This window comes from Pipistrellus kuhlii, unplaced genomic scaffold (genome assembly GCF_014108245.1).
Source record: "Pipistrellus kuhlii isolate mPipKuh1 unplaced genomic scaffold, mPipKuh1.p scaffold_m20_p_1, whole genome shotgun sequence".
Classification (NCBI taxonomy): Eukaryota; Metazoa; Chordata; class Mammalia; order Chiroptera; family Vespertilionidae; genus Pipistrellus; species Pipistrellus kuhlii.
Window position 1 is genome coordinate 64,722,123 of NW_023425404.1, and position 17,748 is coordinate 64,739,870.

A 17,748-nucleotide genomic window follows, 5' to 3' on the forward strand; every position below is an offset into this window, starting at 1 on the left:
CCTAGTCACCCCTAGCTGTCCTCTCCTGAAGGCCTGGTTTGTCTCTAACTGCCCTGGCCTGCTGGCCGGATTGCCCCTAACTGCCCTCCTTTGCCAGCCTGGTTGCCCCTAACTGCTGTTCCCTGCTGGCCAGGTTCCCTCCAACTGCCCTCCCCTGAACACCTATTTGCCCCCAACTGCCCTCTCTTGCAGGCCTGGTCCCTCCCAACTGCCCACCCCTGCTGGCCTAAAACTGCCCTCTCCTGCTGATCATCTTGTGGTGGCCATCTTGTGTCCACATAGGGGTGACCATCTTTGACCACATGGGGGCAGCCATCTCAATTTGCATATTATCCCTTTATTATATAAGATAAACTATTGCTCTAGAATACCATTTATAAAGCATACATGAAATATATGTTAGAAAGCAATTATATTTTAAACTAGAGGCCTGGTGCATGAATTCATGCATAGGTGGGATATGGCTGGCTGTGGGGATGGGACGCAGGAAGTTGGTTGGCCAGCCACACCCCCATTGGCTGGTTGGCCAGCTACAGTGCAGTTATAGCAACTGGCCATTCCAGTCGTTTCAGTTGTTTGGCTTTTATTATATATAGATAGTCTAATATATATATATATATATATATATATATGTATATATATATATATATATATATGTGTGTGTGTGTGTGTGTGTGTGTGTACATATATATATATGTATATGTATATATATATATATATATATATATATATATATATATATATATTTTTTTTTTTTTTTTTTTAACTCAATGCATTAGGCAGTATACCACCTTTAAAGACAAAAGCATTTTGGCCTTTCCCTCCAAAACATTCCCATGGTGCTCTCTACATTTTTAGGGTCCCAAGCCTAGGAGGAAGTGAACAGAGATGTGGGATAAACTTGCACAGTTGACCTTTACAGCTGAACCCATGCCCAGTTTCTTACAATATGCAAGCCCTAGAAAAAACAAAGCCACTCCCATGATTGGCAGTTGACAGGCTCTTTCCAAGAGTGAGTGGTATAGCTGAAATTGGTTTGGCTCAGTGGATAGAGTGTCAGCCTGGGGACTGAAAGGTCCCAGGTTTGATTCTGGTCAAGGGCATGTACCTTGGTTGCAGGCACATCCCCAGTAGGGGGAGTGCAAGAGGCAGCTGATTGATGATTCTCTCTCATTGATGTTTCTAACTCTCTATCCCTCTCACTTCCTCTCTGTAAAAAAATTATATATATATATATATATATATATATATATATATACACATATATATATATATATATATATATATATATATATATTTTTTTTTTTTTAAGAGTGAGTGGTATAAATTGTTCCTGCACACTGATGTGAATAGGAGTGGCACAGAGACATATCCTCAAATTCAGCTTAGCTACTGATCCCTCTCTTTCTCACCTAACTGTTCAAACAGAGTCTCTCCCAAGGTCAAAAAGGAAACTGATAAGAAGACTCGAGAGTGTTTTTTCCCTGTTTGTAGTGGTTCTGTGATGTCAGGAAAACCCTCCAACCTCTCTGTTTACTCATGTAAACCCTAGTCTTTGATTTGAGAAGGATTCTTTTAGATATAAAAATGTAGAGATCCTAAGAAATTAATTTCCCTCACCCTATTTCCTCCATGGGTCCAATGTTGAATCTGGTATAATATCAGATGTGAATCATTAATTAAATGCACTGGGTTAGGGAAGAAAAAGCATGCATATGTTTGCTTGACATTCACCACTTCCCCATCCCACATCTAACAATAATACAATTGAAGATGTCTAATGAATATGTAAGTGAACCAGACCAAAAACATGAAGTAACAGATGCCTCTTTTAAGTAGTATTTAGGCTGACTCTAGGTATGACACAGCTTGTTCCTCTTTATTTGCAAATACACACACACACACACACACACACCACTACCACACTCACGTACAATTGCAAATGCATATGGAATCAAATAATGCCCTAACCCTAAAGGGAGTAGACATCATTTATACCTCAAAGAGAACTTGATCTAGAACAATGTTAAATATCATGGGGATGGTTAATCAGGTGTTAAATACATGGAGTGCAAGAGAATATTTTACTTTAAAGAAGTTTTGGTAGATGTATATTTTCAAATAAACTCATTTGGTTCATGGAAGAGCACTTAGCAGAATAGGGAACACTGAGGTGTCAGCCTGTCTCACTCTACTGCTCAGTAGCACAGTTCTCTGCATGCTCTTCAATTTCCTCATCTGTAAGATGGTCATATATATACTAGAGCCTGAAGCACAAAATCTGTACAAGAGTAGGCCTTCCTTGCCTCGGCTGCCGGCACTGGCTTCCCTCTGGCACCCAGGACCCAACTTTCTTCTGGCCACCGGCAGGCACTCGGGACTTGGGCTTCCCTCTGGCCCCGGCTTCATCTGAAAGGACGTCCAGTCTAATTAGCATAATAACCTCTTATTATTATAGATAAGACCCAGTTCCATATGTCTCATGTGGAAATAAAATAAATAGCCAACAATAGATGGTTAAATGCTCTATGGTACTAAAAAAAAAAAAAAAAAAGCCATTAAAATTACCTTTATGAAGAGTGTATAAAAATAAAATGTTGTTAACATAAAAAGGGAACAAAACTATACATAGAATATGATAAACAGCAAGGCATATTAAAAATATTAAAGCCTGGCTGGGTTTCTCAGTGGTTGAGTATTGACCTATGAACCAAGAGGTCATGGTTCACTTCTCAGTAAGCACACATGCCTAGGGTTACAGGCTTGATTCACAATAGCAGAGTGCAGGAGGTAGCTGATGGATGTTTCTATCAATATTTGATGATTCTCTTTCATCACTGATGTTTCTATATCTCTCCCCCTTTCCCTTCCTCTCTCTAAAATCAATAAAATCATATTTAAAAAATAAAATCTAGCCTGGCTGCTGTTGTTCAGTGGTTAGAATGTCAGCCAAAGCACCAAAAAGTCTTGGATTTGATTCTAGGTCAAAGGTTGCAAGTTTGATCCCTGGCCCTGGTGTGTGAGTGTGTGTGGCGGGGGGGGGGGGCAAATTGATGTGTCCCTCTTGTATCTCTTGCCTCTCTCTCTCTCTCTCTCTCTCTCTCTCTCTCTCTCTCTCTCTCTCTCTCTCTCTCTCCCCTCCTTCCTTCTCTTCCACACTCCTAAAAAAATTAACGGAAAGAATAACCTTGATTGAGGATTAAAAAATAACAACATAAAACTTAAAAGGCCAAAGGCGCAATTTTTACATGAATTTTCCCACTTTTTTCTTTATTTGCAGTGCTTTCTTCCTCTTTGATAAAGAATACATGTATTTATAGGGAGAAAAATAGTTGAAAATTTGTGGATCCAAAAGCATAGCTGACTCTTACCTGTCCATGAGACAATAGATTCTTATCAGAGAAAGAAACTTATATAACTACTGCTTAATCATATTAGCTGGAAAACCACAGAGGGCAGCTCTGAACTCCACTGCTTCCTTTTATAAAAATGGAAACATAGATCACAAGGAATCAAGACCCAGTCTTCCTTACCACCTCCCATCTATTTGCCAAGTCCCTGCAGGCTTCTCAGAGGAACATAATTTGTTAAACTGATAACAAACATCAAAATGCACTTGGGCATGAGGTCTACAACCTAATCCACATGAGACCCAGGTGTGGTGGGTAAAAAATAATTTGTGTTAAAAGGGTATGTGTGTGTGTCGAAAGGGAGAATACTATGAATATCCTCAGAGAGATTTTTTCATAAAAATGGTGTCTCTATTTTCCCTTGAGAGTTTCTTTAAGGAAATGTAGAACTGACTAACAATTATTGTGAGAAAAGAACATTCAGGGGAAGTTTTGATATTTTAAATGCTCATTTATTCCTCCATAATGTAAACTCTCTCTTCAGGAGAAACACTCAGGTACTCCAAAAATTTGAGATAATTGCTTCCCACTGTAGGTTACAAGCAAAGCATTTATAAATGGCTCATTTTGGATGATTCTAAAAGCATGACTAAATCAGAGAAATCTGCATTTTCTTTTTGGGAACTGGGCTGTTAGGTGAAAGAAAAGACTCTGCTCATCACCAGATAAATTCCAAGGGAACTGAAAGACCATCCAGTAGCAATTTAGTGTGAATAATAGCAAATGAAAAAAAAAAAAGTGTCAAATCAGGCTCCAGCTGGTATAACCCAGAGTGAAGCTTGCAGCCCAGAGTTCCAACCCAGAAAGTGAGTCCAAGCTTGTGTGAGCAAAAGCAGGATTTGCCCCAGTTCCCCCAGGGCTTCACCTGTGCCAACAGAGAGCTGTCTCCCACAAGTCCCTGCCCTCTAGGGACAGGCAGTCTTAGGGGGTAAACAGAAAGCAAACAGACAAAGATAACCAGGCAAAGCTAAGTGCCAAGTGCCAGTGGATGACAGGGAAGGCCAGAGGAGAAATGTGATCAGATTCAGGGCAGAGTAACTAATTGGACAATCCAGCAACTTCACTGACCTTGTGACTATTTATAATTCCTTCTGGAAAATTCTGCATATGGTTTAGCATGACTGTAATTGGCATGGGAATAGCCCCCTCGGTCATTCTTTCTCTCTAAATGATGGGTAACAGGAAAGAGATGGGCAAACAGGAACCTGATCTGGGCTGAAACACTGCGTCCACGGGAGTTGGGACTAGCCTCTCCCACTTCTGCTATTTGCTTAACAGTGCATTTGACTGACCCCAGAGAATGTTTTGTTTTATTTCATTTCCATTTTCTTTTGATCCATGAAGATAGGTGTAGGAAAACAACATCTCTCATTTCAGGGGCAGGAACTCGACTAAGCTAGTCCTAACTCCCCACAAAGTTGGGTAAAGAGGCTGGAACACAAGGATGTCAGCCTACAGTATACCCAGAAATCCATGAATACTCATTGGACCAGAGTGGAAGTCTTCAAACTCTCAGAAACAGAACGGCAGTGTGATGTCCCTGGTATTCTAGTTTGGGAGAGTGGGGGATAATTTTGGAACAGAGAATTAGGAGCAGCTTTGTTTAGAAATTGGGAGTCAGAATGATCTTGAGTTCCCTGGCAGGGGTGAGGACAAAAGGGGAGGGGAAAGCAAAGTTTAGAGGGAAATTGACAAAAGCATAAAAGGAGTCACAGGAAACTCCCAAGACAAATCCTATCATAGCCATACATGAATATGTTTTTTTAATTGCAAATGAATTACCTTTGTATGACAAGAACCAGTAAATGTTCCCATTTAATGACAAGATAACATTGCTCAAAAATCTGAAAACCTTCTATGTATCGGGCCTTACACACACATACACACACACACACACACACACACACACATATTTGTGGTATCCTCAGTGCCTCTGACTAAAACACACTGACAGATGAAATGCTGATGATGTTCAACTCGCAATATAACAGCAAAGAGAACTAACTTCTGCAAGTGGAAATTCAGAAAATCACTGCCAACAAAAAATGCATCTGCATGGATTAAAACTCTGCCTTCGTGCCCTGGCTGGGTGACTCAACTGGCTGGAGCCAAAAGGTTGCGGATTTGATCATCAGTTGGGGGCGCTTACAGGAAGGCAGCCAATTGATGTTTCTTACATTGATGTTTTTCTCTCTCTCCCTTCCTCTCTCTCTAAAATCAATAAAAACATATCCTTGGGTGAGGAGGGAGGGAGGGAGGGAGGGAGGGAGGGAGGGAGGGAGAGAGAGAGAGAGAGAGAGAGAGAGAGAGAGAGAGAGAGAGAGAGAGAGAGAGAGAGAGAGAGAGAGAGAGATGAGAGAAAATATATATAGAGAGAAAGAACAAAAACTCTTGGCTTCTTGGTTGGCTGCTATGGAGGATGTCTGCCAGGTCCACAGTGCCTTGCCAGCCGTGTCCAGAAGGAGAGCTGCCTTCGTTTGCAATCTCCCTAACCACCACTTGCTCTACCTTTGCAATCAGTCAAAACTAATCAAAACGAACATAAGTGAGTCAGCTGTGAAATTCCTGTTCTTCACAGTGGGCTGTGTGGTGGGAGAGCACACAGATGGAGTTTCCTTTTTAAATGAAATGTTTGGCAGCAGCCTCTGTTAAGAGTTTTCCAGGGCTTCCATCTGGCTTTAGTATTGGAACGCATACATGAAAGAATGGAAAAAGAAAACTGTTGGCGTGCTAAACCACTAGAAAAGCTGAAGCGGTTGATAGCACATCTTCTAAATCCTCAGAGATTAAAATGCTTTGCCCAAGGAATGCTGTTGTTGTTGTTGTTAAGGAAGGGAGAGTTCGGTTTCTGGGACCTCGCCCTGCCCTGGAAAAAATTTAAAAAGTGTGCAGAGTTGGGTGTGAGATGAATCCTAATGGGAGACATAGCTCTGTCTCCAACCAGTCACCTGACCCTGGGCAGTGTACATACCCACATTAAACCCTGGCAATTTCACTTGTAAAATAGAAATAACAGCACAGCCATATCACAAGGCTGCTATGAGGATGAAATGAGATCATACCATGTTAATACCTTATACATTTTTTGCCTGTCCTATTCACACTGTTTTAAAAAGGACAAGTATAATATTACTAACAATGTTAACAGGAAGAGATCTAGAATCACAAAGGAAAATTTTATAAAATGAAAGGCATCTACTTTTTTTCTGTTACACACTTGAGCAAAACAAGGTCCCACATGGCAGTGTCCCTGTCAGGAGCCTCTCAGAATTTCCTTGAGGAATGAATTTTCTCTAAGACTCAAGTACATTGTTGATATTATCATTCTAACATGTGGCTTTCTTAACAGCCAGTTATTGGTGTAGAAGACTGTCACCTTCCTCCTGCGTTGGCCTAGTCACCTCTAACTGCCCTCCCCTGCAGGGTTGATGGCCCCCAACTGCCTTCCCTTGCAGGCCTGATCCCTTTCAACTGCCCTCCCTTGCAGGCCTGATGCCTCTCAACTGCCCTCCCCTGCCTTCCTGGTAACCCACAACTGCCCTCTCAGGCTGGCCATCTTGTGTCCACATAAGGGCAGGATCTTTGACCACATGAGGCCAGCCATATTGTGTGTTGGAGTGATGGTCAATCTGCATATTACTTTTATTAGATAGAATAAAGGCCTGGTGCATGGGTGGGGGCCGGCTGGTTTGCCCTGAAGGGTGTCCCAGATCAGGGTGGGGGTTCCCTTGGGGCATGGGATGGCCTGGGCGAGGAGCCTGTGGTGGTTTGCCATGGTTTGCCTGCCAGCCATGCCCCCAGGCAACCCAAGCAGAGGCACTGGTATCTGAAATTTATTTACCATCTATAATTGAAACTTTGTAGCCTGTAGTGGAGGTGTAGGCCAAAAAGGGCTGCAGAAGCTTGCTTCCTCCATCACCCGGGGCAACCCTAGCCTCCTGCTCTTCCAGATCAGTGGCTGTGGCCATTTCTGTTGGAATTTATTTACCTTGTATAATTAAAAATTTGTACCCTTGAGTGGAGGCCTGAGCCCACCAGGGTATGTGGAAAGCTTGGCTTCCTCCATTGCCAAGGAAACCCAAGCCTCCCTCCTGCTCTCTGTAGCTGCAGCCATCTTGATTGGGATTAATTTGCATATTCACTCTGATTGGCTAGTGGGCATGGCTGGTGGGCATGGTTTGTGGGTATAGTGGAGAGATGGTTAATTTGCATATTACTCCATTATATAGGATAGGATGAATGGTTTTTATTTTCTTCTACATAATTTTCCAAAAGACTCATTTTCAGCAATATTTACTACTTCTATAATAAAAATAGTAACTATGTGTCATTGTTATCATTGTTTTATATTTCCTCCTTCACTACTAATAGTTGTATATATATCTTTTAGTTCGACGGACTTATTCATTTTTCTTGGATAAAAACTCTTGGAAAGTCAGCTCACCATCCTGAATAAACCATTTCTACCAAGGTCAAATTTCATTTGTCTTATATTCTTCACATCTCTATCTTTTAATATTTATAGACCCTGAGATGAGATCCAGCCTGAATTAGAAAGTGGATAAAAAGAATTTCTTCCTTATGCCAGACAGCTGACAATTAACTTTGGTTACCCTAATTCCAATAACAATCTATAAGGAATGTTCTCAAACACTCATAAATGTTTTAAGGGTCCATTTGTATTATTAATAACTGAATGACATGTGTGGAATAAGAATGAACCTTGGTATAAAACTTCCAAGGGGATTGAGAATCCTAGAAACACAGTGTCCAAAGGAACATTGAACTTGTCAACTGAATAAATTGAAGCCCAGAAAAATTCAGAGGCTTGACCATGTTAGTCAATAAGAAAGAGACTAGGAAGTATTTTTTATTTTATTTTATAAAACTGAGTGCCAAAGATATGTTATTATGTCAACATAAGACAACTCAGAGTATAACTCCTAAAATAATGAAACTTCTCAACCTTAGCTTCAGCATAACACTTTCAAAACACAGATAACTTTCCCCATTACTCATTGCTGGAATCAAGTCCATCAGAATTTTGAAAATTTCTAAAAATTATTCTAAGGAACACCCAGGATTGGCAACCACTGAGACAGGTTCTAAACTCCTAACCCACATCAATATTTTCCAGGGGGGTCGATTTACATAAATTATTTCATCAAAGAACATTCACAACTTTATTTTAAATTTAAAAATCAACAACTTTGTTCTCTACAAAATCATTTTGAAAAGATTAAGATTTTTCTGTTTTAACAAAATATGTGAATGAATGTATTAATCCCAAACATAAAGTTTCTTCATGTTCCCTCTATAAGAACAGTATGTAGCAGCCAAGGATTTTTTTAAATCATTTATGGACATGAAAGCTAGCATTATACATACTGAATTAAAACTGGATGGGGGAATATATTTTAAACATAAAAGTAAGAAATGTTCAATAGGTAACTAGCCTCTAATAATAAACTGATTTTAATATCTTAGTATGTTTCTAGTTTAGTTTTATAGACCTAAATATCATGGAAGGGACAACTAACTATAGAAATTGTTGTGAGCAGGGCTTACTTTACACTTTGAATTAATTAACAGTTCTGTTACAAATAATGTCTATGCCATAATCAGATAGATTAGTAAACCCTAAATTAAATATCATCTTCCATACAAGCAGCTATTGTGTCTATAGTCCGCAATGTGCCAAATGCTACAAGGAACTAGAACATATCGACACACCAATCATATGGATGCATGCACAGGTTTATATGGTGCATATTGCTTCTGTCTGAGGGTCCAAGAAGGCCTTTGAGGGTAACTTTTCATATCCATAAAGGATGAACTCACTAGTATCTTTATATTTTGAAAAAGTCAATTTACTGATATATTTACATTTAATAAAATGCACCAATTTTATGCAGTTTGATGAGTTGTGAAAAATGCCTAAATAACCATCTATACCTAAATGACCATCATCACATCAACATATAGAACACTTACATTATTGCAAAAATTTCTTCATGCCCTTTTGCAGTCAATCTCCAACCCAATCCCTGGCGAACACCAATGAGCTTTCTGTCACTATAGCTTAAGTCTATTCTAGAATTTCATATAAATAGAATCACAGGACATGTATTCTTTTCTGTTTTTTTTGTGTGTTTTTTTCACCAACATAAAGCTTTTCAGATTCATCCATGTTTCTGCATGTACTAGTATATCATTTCTTAGGGTAGTTTTGCACTACATAGATATAATATAATTTACTCATTCATTCACATCTTAGTTCTTATTTTTCATTATTATAAACCACAGGCCCAGTGCACAAAATTTGTGCACAAGTAGGGACCCTGGCCTATGATCAGGGCTGATCTTCCCCAGATACAGGCAGTCAGCCCTGGTAGCCTACCCCAGCCCTCACTGCCAACACCGGTTGCCCTGTGTGTGTGGGGTGAGCAGCAGGGCAATAGGGGCCCTGGTCACTCACACCTGCCTTGGCCTGGCACTGTCCACATCTGCTGCCACCGACTCCCCCATTCCCTGTTCCTCGTTGGGCAATCAGATCCTGTCGGCTGGGGGTAAGGACCAAGAGGTTGTTGGGAGATCAGGGCCTGCAGGCAGGGGGCAGCTTCTGTGTTGAGCATCTGCCCCCTAATGGTCAATGCGTGTCATAGCAATTGGTCATCTTGCTGTCAAGTCAATTTGCATATTATGCTTTTATATATATATAGACTAGTGGCCCAGTGCACAAAATTCATGCGGGGGTGGGGTGTCCCTCAGCTCAGCCTACACCCTCTCCAATCTGGGACCCCTCTGGGGATGTCTGACTGCTGGTTTGGGTCTGATCCCACAGGGCAGTCAGACATCCCTCTCCCAATCCAGGACCACTGGCTCCTAACTGCTCATCTGCCTGCCTGCCTGCCTGATCACCCCTAACCACTCTGGCTGCTGGCCTGATCGACCCAACTGTACTCCCTGCTGGCCTACTCACCCCCAACTGCCCCACCTGCTCATCCCTAGCTGACTCCCCCGAACCTGCTCCTCCCCAACTCCCCCTCCGCCCCCCGCTGGCCTACTTGACCCCCACTACTCCCTCTGCCAGCCTGATTGCCCTAACCACCTCTGCCTCAGCCTCAGCCAGAAGGTCTCCAAGACTAATTAGCATATTACTCTTTTATTAGTATAGAAGATGGAGGCCTGGTGCACAAGTGGGGGCTGGCTGGTCTGCCCTGAAGGGAGTCTGGACCAGGGTGAGGGTCCCCTTGGGGGATGGGGCACGCCAGGGCAAGGGCCCTGGGGCAGTGTGCAGGCCAGACACACCCCAGTGGCTGGCCTGAGGGAGGGGCTGAGGGCTGTTTGCAGGTTGGCCATGCCCCCATTGGGGTGCGGGTCAATGCTGGGGACATGGTCAACCTGGGCTAGGGGTTGATGGCCATTTCCACACAGGCCATATCCCCATCAGGGTGCAGGTCCCTGCTGGAGGGCATGGCCAGCCTAGGTGGGGCTGAGAGTTGTTTGCCGGCCAGCTACACCCCCACTGGGGAGGGCCTGGACAAGAGGTTCAAAACTGTTTGCACACACACATTGAGGTGAGGGTCCGTGCTGAGGGTTGTGGCTGGCTTGGGTGAGGGGCTGAGGGCCATTGACAGGCTGGCCACACCCCCATTGGGGCTGGGGTCTCCACTGGGGTCAAGCTGGCCTGGGTGAGGGGCTGAGGGCTGTTTGCAGGCCATCAATGCTTCCATCAGGGTGGAGTTCCCCGCTGGTGAATAGACAATCTGGGCAAGGGGCCTCGGGCCGTTTACAGGCTGGCCAGCTCCCTGATGGGGTCGGGGTCCCTGCTGGGGGTGCAGCAGCCTGGACCAGGAGGTCTGACAGCCTGGTCGAGGACCTGGGGGTGGTTTGCAGGCCAGCTAAGCCCCCAGCTTTGCCCAGAAGGACATCTGGAAGGTCTCCCTGTTTAATTAGCATAGTTCTCCTTTATTGTATAGATAAGACTGTTATAAATTTCTATATACATGTCTTTATGTGAACATGTGGTTTTTAAAAATTTCTTTATTAACATATTACATATGTGTCCTTTTCCCTCCATTACCTCCCATCCCTATTCATGCACCCACCCCCCTGATGTCTGTGTCCATTGATTAGGCTTATATGCATGCATATATGTCATTTGGTTGACCTCTCCCCCTTATCCCAGTGACCCTTACTCTCCCTGAGGTTTGATGTCCTGATTGATGATTCTCTGCCTCTGGATCTGTTTTTGTTCATCAGTTTATGTTTATTTTATTTCACAAATGAGTGAGATCATGTATTACTTATCTTTCTCTGCCTGGCTTATTTCACTTAGCATAATGCTCTCCATCTCCATCCATGTTGTTGCAAATGGTAAGAAATCCTTCTTTTTTACCACAGCATAGTATTCCATTGTGTAGATGTACCACAGTTTTTTAATTCACTCATCGGCTGATGAGTACTTAGGCTGTTTCCAAATCTTAGCTATGTTAAATTGTGCTGCTATGAACATAGGGGTGCATATATCCTTTCTGATTGGTGTTTCTAGTTTCTTGGGATATATTCCTAGAAGCGGGATCACTGGGTCAAATGGGAGTTCCATTTTCAGTTTTTTTCAGGAAACTCCAAACTGTTCTCCATAGTGGCTATACTAGTCTGCATTCCCACCAGCAGTGCACGAGGGTTCCTTTTTCTCCACATCCTCACCAGCACTTGTTGTTTGTTGATTTGTTTATGATAGCTATTCTGATAGGTGTGAGATGGTACTGCATTTTTGTTTTGATTTACATCTCTCTGATGATTAGTGACTTGGAGCATGTTTTCATATATTTCTTGGCCTGCCTTCTCTCTTCTTTCAAAAAGTGTCCATTTAGATCAGTTGCCCATTTTTTGATTGGGTTGTTTACCTTCCTTTTGTTAAGTTGTATGAGTTCCCTATAAATGTTGGAGATTAAACCCTTATTGTTGATATCACTGGCAAATATATTCTCCCATGCAGTGGATTTTCTTATTGTTTTATTGATGGTTTCCTTTGCTATGCAAAAGCTTTTTATTTTGATGTAGTCCCATTTGTTTATTTTCTCTTTAGTTTCCATTGCCCTAGGAGCATATCAGTGAAGAAATTGCTTCAGCCTATGTCTGAGATTTTGCTGCCTGTGGATTCCTCTAGTATTTTTATAGTTTCCCATCACATGTTTAAGTCTTTGATCCATTTTGAATTTATTTTTGTGTATGGTGTAAGGTGGTGATCTAGTTTCATTTTTTTTTTTTTTTGCATGTATCTGTCCAATGTTCCAATACCATTTATTGAAGAAACTGTCTTGACTTCATTGTATGTTTATGCTTCCTTTGTCAAATATTAATTGAGCATAGGATTTGGGTCTATTTGTGGGTTCTCTATTCTATTCCATTGGTCTATATGTCTGTTCTTATGTCAGTACCAGGCTGTTTTAAGAACAGTGGCTTTATAATATAGCTAGATATCTGGGGCTGAGATCCCACCTACTTTGTTCTTCTTTATCAGGGATCAACTCTCACCACTCCTGTTCAACATACTGCTGGAAGTACTAGCCATTACAATCAGACAAGAAGAAGAAATAAAAGGCATCCAAATTGGAAAAGAAGAAGTAAAACTGTCCTTATTTGCAAATGACAAGATACTGTACATAGAAAACCCTAAAGATTCCATCAAAAAAGTATTAGACTTAATAAATGAATTTGGCAATGTAGCAGGATACAAAATTAACACCAAAAAATCTATGGCATTTCTATACACCAATAATGAACTTACAGAAAGAGAGAGTAAAAAAGCAATCCCATTTACCATCGCACCAAAAAAAATTAAGATACCTGGAAATAAACTTAACTAAATGTGAAAAACTACAGGACACTGAAAAAAAATAGAGGAAGAAATAAACAGATAGAACATACTATATTCATAGATTGGTAGAATAAACATCATCAAAATGTCCATACTACCCAAAGCAATCTATAAATTCAATATACTTTCCATTAAAATACCAATGGTATATTTCACAGACCTAGAACAAATTTTCCAAAAATTCATCTGGAATAAAAAAAAGACCCTGAATAGCTACAGCAATCCTTAGAATGAACATATGCTTTTATTTCTTATGGGTAAATGCCTAGGAATGCAGTTGCTGAGTCACATAAGTAGATATTTGACTTTATTTAAAAATGTCAGATTGTTTACCAAAGTGCTTGCATCATTTTTACATCTCCCTTGCCCAAGAAAGTATGGGAGCTTAAATTACTCCACATTCTTGTCAACACTTGGTATTGTCAGTCTTTTAAACTTTAGCCATTGCCAAGAAGAAAAATTAGAAATAAGTGCTTTAATAATGCTAATTAACAGAATCATGTCAGTACATGAGAAAAACTCAAATTCTATGAATGAACTTGAGGTTCTTTTTCTCTCCTTACATAATTACAACTAAATAACTAAAGAAAGATAATCTCATTTCCTGCACTCCAGAACCTTTTTTATATTCCTACAGAGGATATATAACGCACTCTGAAAATAATCTCTATATTCACAGATTATATAATGTCTTCCTCTCAGATTGTAAATTCTGCCAGACACTAGAAGTGGAGAGGGATTCACACAAAGGAACATTAGAAAAAGACATTGGATATCAATGTCTTATATGCATATGTTGGCAAGCTTTTAAAACTGATATTCTTCCCCTTAAACACACACACACACACACACACACACACACACACACACAACTATTTATACTGTTTTCAAAGTGGTTAAATATTATTTGCAGTTATTGCACTAATTTATACAGAGTTTGCCTATTCAAAATGGATAGCTGGTTTTCATCAACCGAACCATAGGAATTGAAAGGCTTGGCTTCCCCCGAAAGCATGAGGTAGCTCACTCATAGCAGGAAGGAAGCTGTCCTTTAAGGACTCTGCTCTCACTTCACAACTTCCTAGATGAATTCATCTATAAAGAGGTCATCTTTCAAATGAGTGGGAGAAAAGGAGAAACTCAAAATCCAGCTGAGCCTTTTAATGAGGCTCCCTGCCATTTCCTCTGCCTGGAATGCTCTCTGCACCAACACCGTTATCTTTTCAGAATCCGTGAAGCAGCTCTGGGTTCTCCCAACCAGACCAAATTTTCTTACACATGCCTTCATCTCATTATATTTTTCCTCGTTAACCTTTTTATGGTTAATGATTACATTTTTAATGAGTATCTTATTAATGTTTATTGCTCCTTCCCCATGAAACAAGATGAGCTTCATGAGTTTTTCTCATATCTGAACCCCTAAGCACATAGAGTGGTCAGCACATAAAAAGTACTTAATATTTGAGTAACTAATGAATTACTTATTAATAAAAACATTACATTAGCAGAGATGTGGATGGTCTTCCTCTAAGTTTCACATAAGAAAATGAAGGTTGCTCCTTCTGTCTCAATGATAAGAAAAATAAAACTGCAAAAAACGTTTGGGTGTCAAAGTTGCCTGGCTTTCCCCTGCCTCTGTTTCCATGAACTCATCTGCTTAAATGTCAGATCTATTTTATCAACCTGTCCTCTCAAGATTCAAATACAGTAAACGGATGAAGACTTTCAGAGCAAAATATTTTCCTCCGATACAATGAAAGAGCAATTCGCAGTTTCTGACTTTAAACATGAAGTTCTTGGAATTTTTAAAGGAAATGCAGTTAGCCAGTCATCACCTCCTATAGCAGGGGACATGGTTATGCTGTTTCATGAGATGAGGTAGTTAACATCCCCATATCACTCTTGCAGGCTATAGGATCTGAAATATGCAAACAATAATAGCATGTGCCTCAAATGCAAGCAAAACTGCTAAATAAAATTAGAATCACTATGTGTCCATGCTCATTTCAGCCTGAACACAAAACAAAATTTATTATAAGACATTTCTCTTTTAATTGGTACAAGCAAAAACTCTAGAATCTAAATTTAAGAATATGGAAAAGAAATTAATACCTGAGTTTCAGTAACAAAATACTAGGAAGGTATTAAGAATGACTACCTTTCTTTCTTTCTTTCTTTCTTTTAGTCATTAGCTATGAATAGAGTCCCTATTATATGCCAGACACTGTGCAGCATACTAAAGGCATGCAAATGCCCTCCAACAGTAACCAGATTTTATTAACCTAATCTTTATTTGGGATTAAAAAGAAAAAGCAATATTTAAATGAGGGTGAGGTCAATTCTATCACACTCATTTATACAAAAGCTTTCTTTTAACCATTGAGATGGCATTTTTACCTAAGGGGCTATGTTCTCATTTCATTTCATTTTATTTAATTATTTATTTTATTCCTCACCCAAGGATATGTTTATATTGTTTTTAGAGAGAAAGGACAGAAGGGAAAGAGAGAGAGAGGGAGAGAGGGAGAGAAGGAGAGAGGGAGAGAGAGAGGGAGAGAAGGAGGGAGAGAGAGAGGGAGAGAGGGAGAGAGGGAGAGAGTGAGGGAGAGAGAGAAACACCGATTGATTGCCTCTCATACATTCCCCAAACCCGAAACTTGAGATTTTTTTAAAGGTGGTAGTCAAAGAAAAGATGATGGTCTATATCTTGACCAAGAATAGAACAGAATAGAACCCGTGACTCTTTGGTGCATGACATAATATTGCAACCAACTGAATCACATTGACCAGAGTTATTCTCATTTCAGTTTATACTAAGATACAGTCTTATTATTATCTTTACATGTACTTCTAGAAAAAAGCTCTCTGTACCCTGAAATAAATTGTGATAAGCTTAAATAATCACAGGCTTAATTTTTTAAGCTAAAAATTAGTCCAAAAAAAGTTTTATTCCCAAGCCACATTTAAGGGAAATTTTAAAAAAATGAATTAAGGCAAGCTTAATTCTTCCATTGTACAGTTATAAGAAATATCAGAAATATTACAAATGTCCCATAACTCCAAGGAAAATTTATCCTAATTTTAGCTAAAAAAAAAACAAACTTGATATAAATCCACAGTAAATCCCACAGATCTCTTACAGTAACACAAAGAAAGGGGAAAATATAATCTAACAAAATACTAGACTAAATAGACACAGATGCCTTTCTGACAAGGAACAGCTGTCAGGAAAAAGAGTGATCTATGAGCTCAGACTACTTCCTCACATCCCATAATGTGCCGATAGTTATCTTAAGACAAACTATTACTGGCTATTGGCAACTGTTAAGAAAAAGAAATTCAATGAAATTCAGGCTGCTAATAAGGACAATTATCCAAATATCAGTAATTGTTATAAAACAAAAATCCCGAAGGCTATCCCACATTCTGCCAATGTCCTAGTGAAGGAAGTATGGGCAAGCAACTGTGTCTCTCAAATCCTTTACAGAAGCTCTGAATGAATCAGAACACACATGAAAATTGAGCTTCATTACCTTTCCCATATAAGGCAACCTCAGAAGTAGAAGTGCCAACAGTAAGGATCAGAGCAGACAACAGAAAAGCAGAGTGCACGAGCAGACGTGTACAAAACTTGTGTATATAACCCTCCAGGATTCCTCAGAATGAACTGTTTTAAAAGAGAAGTTGTTTTAATAATATTAGTATCTAATTTTCATTACCTGACAGGCAGATGTAAGTTAAGTATTCACCTTGACCCCCAGTTGCCAAGAAAGGAATCTTTTTCTTTGTCCTCCTCTTGACTTGGACAGCTCCCAGCATCCTTTCATCAAGAGGTGCAAAAATTTCCTTGCTGATGGCAGACTTGGCACTCATTGTAGAACAAGTGGGGAGGGTGCACAATAAGTTTCCTAAAGAAGAAAAAGAAAAGGCAAGTTGGAATTGAGAATATTCTAAGGGCCCATATAAAAATGAGCAGCAAGTTGATATGCAAGTGAAGTAATTTTCAATTCCTGGTTTAACCTCTCTCTTGCTTGAGGTACATTACAGAATCATTAAAAGCAAAGTTTTGGTATTTGTAATAACTATGAAAAAACCCTCTCTAATAAAAGAGTAATATGCAAACTGACCACCATTCCAACACACAAGATAGCCGCTCCATGTGGTCAAAGATGACCACCCCCATGTGGACACAAGATGGCCACCACAAGATGGCCAGCAGGGGAGGGAAGTTGGAAGGGACCAGGCCTGCAAGGCAGGGCAGTTAAGGGCATCAGGCCTGCAGTGGAGGGCAGTTAGGGGTGACCAGGTGTGGAGGGAAAGGCAGTTGGGGGGGACCAGGCCTGCAGAGGAGGGCAGTTGGGACAGACCAGGTATGCATGGGAGGGTAGTTGGTGATGATCAGGCTGGCAGGGGAGGGCAATTAGGGGTAACCAGGCTGGCAAGGGAGGACAG

The 17,748-nt window shown here is 40.5% G+C and overlaps 1 protein-coding gene across 2 annotated transcripts in view; it reads right to left on the reverse strand.

Annotated features, from left to right (window-relative positions):
* The window catches only part of STXBP6 (syntaxin binding protein 6), a 255,314-nt gene that overhangs the window by 155,178 nt on the left and 82,388 nt on the right, over positions 1 to 17,748 (reverse strand). For both annotated transcript variants that reach the window (XM_036450614.2, XM_036450607.1), the window contains exon 2: positions 17,016 to 17,204. In XM_036450614.2, coding sequence (XP_036306507.1) covers positions 17,016 to 17,169 — 154 coding nt within the window. In that variant the 5' untranslated portion in view covers positions 17,170 to 17,204. The remainder of the gene's footprint in view (positions 1 to 17,015; positions 17,205 to 17,748) is intronic.